The 3,942-nt window shown below is 41.1% G+C and overlaps 1 protein-coding gene across 1 annotated transcript; it reads right to left on the reverse strand.

The window, feature by feature from the left end:
• Nucleotides 1-1,517: 1,517 nt before the first annotated feature.
• On the reverse strand, nt 1,518-3,065 carry LOC133785772 (flocculation protein FLO11-like). The gene is made up of 2 exons (XM_062224988.1): nt 2,235-3,065; nt 1,518-2,165 (listed from the first exon to the last, which is right to left on the reverse strand). Exons 1-2 carry the CDS (start codon nt 3,063-3,065, stop codon nt 1,518-1,520), a joined length of 1,479 nt encoding a protein of 492 aa, XP_062080972.1.
• Nucleotides 3,066-3,942: the final 877 nt, after the last annotated feature.

Here is a 3,942-nt window from a genome sequence, read left to right on the forward strand (position 1 = left end):
CCAAGTGTTGAAAAAAATTCTAAATTGTTAGATTTGATATTGAAAAACCGAAGTTTTAGCCTATCTTTCCAGTTTTACAATCTTTATCTTGATTTATGCTTGGATATTCACTACACAATTATAAAAGTTGACACACAAAAATTACAAGCTTCATCTGCACTGAAAACACATTTCAGCCGACTAGTGCTTGGGTTCCCTGAACCAGGGTAAAAACTCTCACTATATTCAGAAGTAATTTTACATAAACCAGTTCAAGATTCAATATGTAAAAACTGTACAAACTATCTCAAAATACAGTGAAGCTATTTACCCTAACCAACCAAATCCCTTGGTTATAAATGCAAGATCCCCTTGCTTCAATGTTGAACTCCCTTCAACAATGTCTCAAACCCGAATACCTTCGGATCTATAGCATCAAGACTCAGCCGAACACCTTCAGCAATCACGGCTTAATTTCAGTGCTTGCACAAAAAGCTTCGACCATCTTCAATGGAATTTCTTGCCAACACCTGCAAAAATCAGTGAAAGAAAAAGAAAGAAAACAGAGCAAAAATATCCAATCCAATCTATCGAACAAAGAGAGTTGGTTATAACTAATTAATCAGCCTAATATATATCCCTGGCTGCAATTAGGTATAATCCTGAACCAACTAATAGTTGTAACTCACTAACAGCCTTGCTTTACACACAAGCTGACATGGACTCAAACTAAAAACGAATATACTCCAGACATAACAAAAGTCCATTCCAAACGCGACTGGACCTAATTTGTCATACACAAAATATTGGTCCTTACATTCTCCCCCTTCACAAATTATGGTTAATGACAAAAACAATGTAAAACAAAAGATTAACTATTCAACCGATAATAGTCTGATCAAACAGTAAAGAGAGTCTTAAACAGCCAAATTACAAACCAAATATAAAAGAGTGTGTGAAAGCAGTAAACAGAGTTTCAGGCAATCAAAATAACATAGAGTAGCACATGATCAAAACGACAATAGAAGAAATAGAAGATCATCTCCCCCTTCATTGATCATAATCTTCCAGCATAATCAATTGATAGCGGCAGCTTATTGCTCCCCCTGGAGAGGTGCAGTCGAATCAGGAGCCTTATCAGAGGCATCAGGAAGCGTAGGTGCAACGGATGGGTCTAACACTGCATCAGCAGGAGGCACTAGAGATGAAACTGGAGGCACAAGAGATGCAACTGGAGTAGTGGACTCCCCCTGAACAGGAACCGAATACTCAGGAGGCACTGAAGACGCACCAAAGGAATCCCGATGAAAAGGTGGAGAAAAGACATCTATCGATGGCGATAACTGAGAGCCATATTCAGTCTGAACTACCAGAGCCTTGACCACATGAAGTAGCTTATACATCGACGCTTCAAAGGCATTTTGCCTCTTTTGATCTTTCTTGTACCGTTTAGTATATGCCTTGAACTCAGTATACAACTGGACTTGCCAACTAGAATCCGACAGACCTTTAAACATTGGAGCTTGGGGCTTAGATGGCTATGAAGAAGAAGGAGCAGTAGAGGAGACTTTCCTTTTAAGAGTGGCCAAAAATCCTTTACTCAAAATAGGATTGGGAACCTGAAAGTCATGAAAGGTCAGCGATGGTTTGGCAGATTGAATAATCTGCTGAATCAGGCTCGGAAATGGCAACTTGTTACGAGTACCAGTGGAGGAGGCGACATCAACAATACGATCAAAAATTAGAGTAGCCAAATCAATTGACACGCTGGTACCCACAGCATATAAAAATTTCCCAATCTCAAGAGTTATAGAGGAAAGGTGAGAATTGGGAAACCAATTATAGAGGGCCACACGATGCAGAATCCGATAGAAGGGAGTCAATTTAGTCACTGGAATCTCATGATTCCCCCACACATAATCATGCTGGCCAGTTAAAACATGACCCATTGTAGATTGATCTGGACGATATGACTTATTATATGCAGGTTTAAGAACTTTTGGAATCTTTAGTGCACGGGATATAGTGGATGGTGCAAATTTGATACGACTACCTCGAACAAATGCAGTAAGAAAGTCCTCATTTTTCCCATCGACAATAGACTTATCTAAATTTGCATAAAATTCCCTAATGAGAATGGGATGAGGGGACACCAATTTAGACACGGTATTAACCCACTGCCTAGACTGTAAAAGGTCAACTAATTAAGGAAAATCTTTTAAAACAACAAGATATTCAGGCCAAACGTCACGCACAGCAAACCATCTCTGATAGTGCGAGGCCTTGGTTGCATCAACAAAGTATTGAATAGACGATGGATCAACAAATACAGAATCCTTAGAACTAGTGATAAGCTTGGACTTTTTAGGAGATGGTGCAACCGGAGTGACCTTGGGTTTACGTTTTGAGGCCGGTGGTTTGGGAAGAGGTGAGGACTCATGCATTTTAGCTTTTCCTTTGGACCGCACAGGAACCTGGGGCTTTGGGGTAGGCGATGGTTGAGGTTTTGGTTGGGGTGTTGGTGTGGATTGGGGTTGAGGTGCGGGTTTGGGTTGGGGTGGGGGTGCAGGTTTGGGTGCGGGATTGGGTGGGGGAGCGAGTTGAGGTGGGGGTGCGGGTTTGGAGGCAGACCGAGCCTTGGGGGTTTTGGTTAAGGACGGTTTAACAGACGACTTAAGAGAAGGAATAGATGGTGTGGTGGGGGTCGGCAATGGAGAGGATGGAACAGGGGAGGACGCAGACTCAGTAGAGGAACGAGTAATGCATTTAGGGGACTTACCAACAGAAGAAGGCGGACGAGCATGGAGGACTTTGCCGGAGGAACTAACGGTAGGAACAGACCCAGTCACCACCTCGGGAAGGGACGACGACGGAGATGACTCTGCGACGGTAGGCAGAACCGAAACAATAGCCACACTAGAATCAAGGGCAGGAGACACAACTCGACTGGGTGATGTGGCGACTGCAGATGGCACAGATGCATCCACAGAGGATGAGACAGCCACCTCCGGAGAAGGAGAGACCGGCACATCGGGGACAGAAGAAGACCGGAGACGGGAACGACGGCGATTGGCTCTTTGCTTCATAATGCCAAATTGTTTAGGGTTTCTGCAATTGGACCACTGTAAACACAACTCACACAAGTTCAAGGGATGTTATATTTATAGAAAGACTTTAGAAATTCCCTCACAAGAAATTGACCGTGCACAAAGAATGACAAAGCCCATTAAAAAAAATAACCCACACTAATAATATGAAGGACCAAAACTGACATTTTTTGTTTTTAAAAGAATAAAAGACAGGAATAGAATCCAAACAGCCAACATAAAAAAAATGCACACTTGAATGGCAGAAGAGATTTATGAACAACAACTCTGATAAGCTCAACATGGATTAAAATATCTGATCAAAATATACACATCATGCTTACTAAAAAAAAAGGGAAAAATGTGTGATATATACATGTGGAAAAACACTGCCTAAACACACAAAGTTTTTCTTAACAAGAGATGTGAGCCATTATTTTCATCTGTGTGTGCAAAAAGACCTCATGTGGACCAAAATCATTAAGAGGTCCACTCACTCAACATGAAAAAAAAAAACTTCCCCTTTTTTTTTTGTTTATTTGATATATCCTCTTTTGACAACAAACACTCTGAGTTTTCCAAATACTCAGCACTAGCTTTCACTCATCATCAGAGATGTAGCCATCTCCTTTTATTTTTATTTTGCTCATCAAACACCAAGAGGAGGAGCAAACTCCTCAGGGCATAAGATGGTACAAAGGAAACTCTTCCCATTGCATCCAATAATGGTAGCCTTTTGAGCTGGAGAAAATAAGGGCTCAATTCTAAATCTTGGAAAAACAATAGTATGAGTAAGAAGCAGTGACCAAGATACAAGTACTTCACACAGACATAGGAAAAATAAAAATTGGTAAAGCATGAAAAAAAATGTGACCAG

The sequence above is a fragment of the Humulus lupulus genome, chromosome 6 (assembly GCF_963169125.1).
Source record: "Humulus lupulus chromosome 6, drHumLupu1.1, whole genome shotgun sequence".
In the NCBI taxonomy this organism is placed as follows: domain Eukaryota; kingdom Viridiplantae; phylum Streptophyta; class Magnoliopsida; order Rosales; family Cannabaceae; genus Humulus; species Humulus lupulus.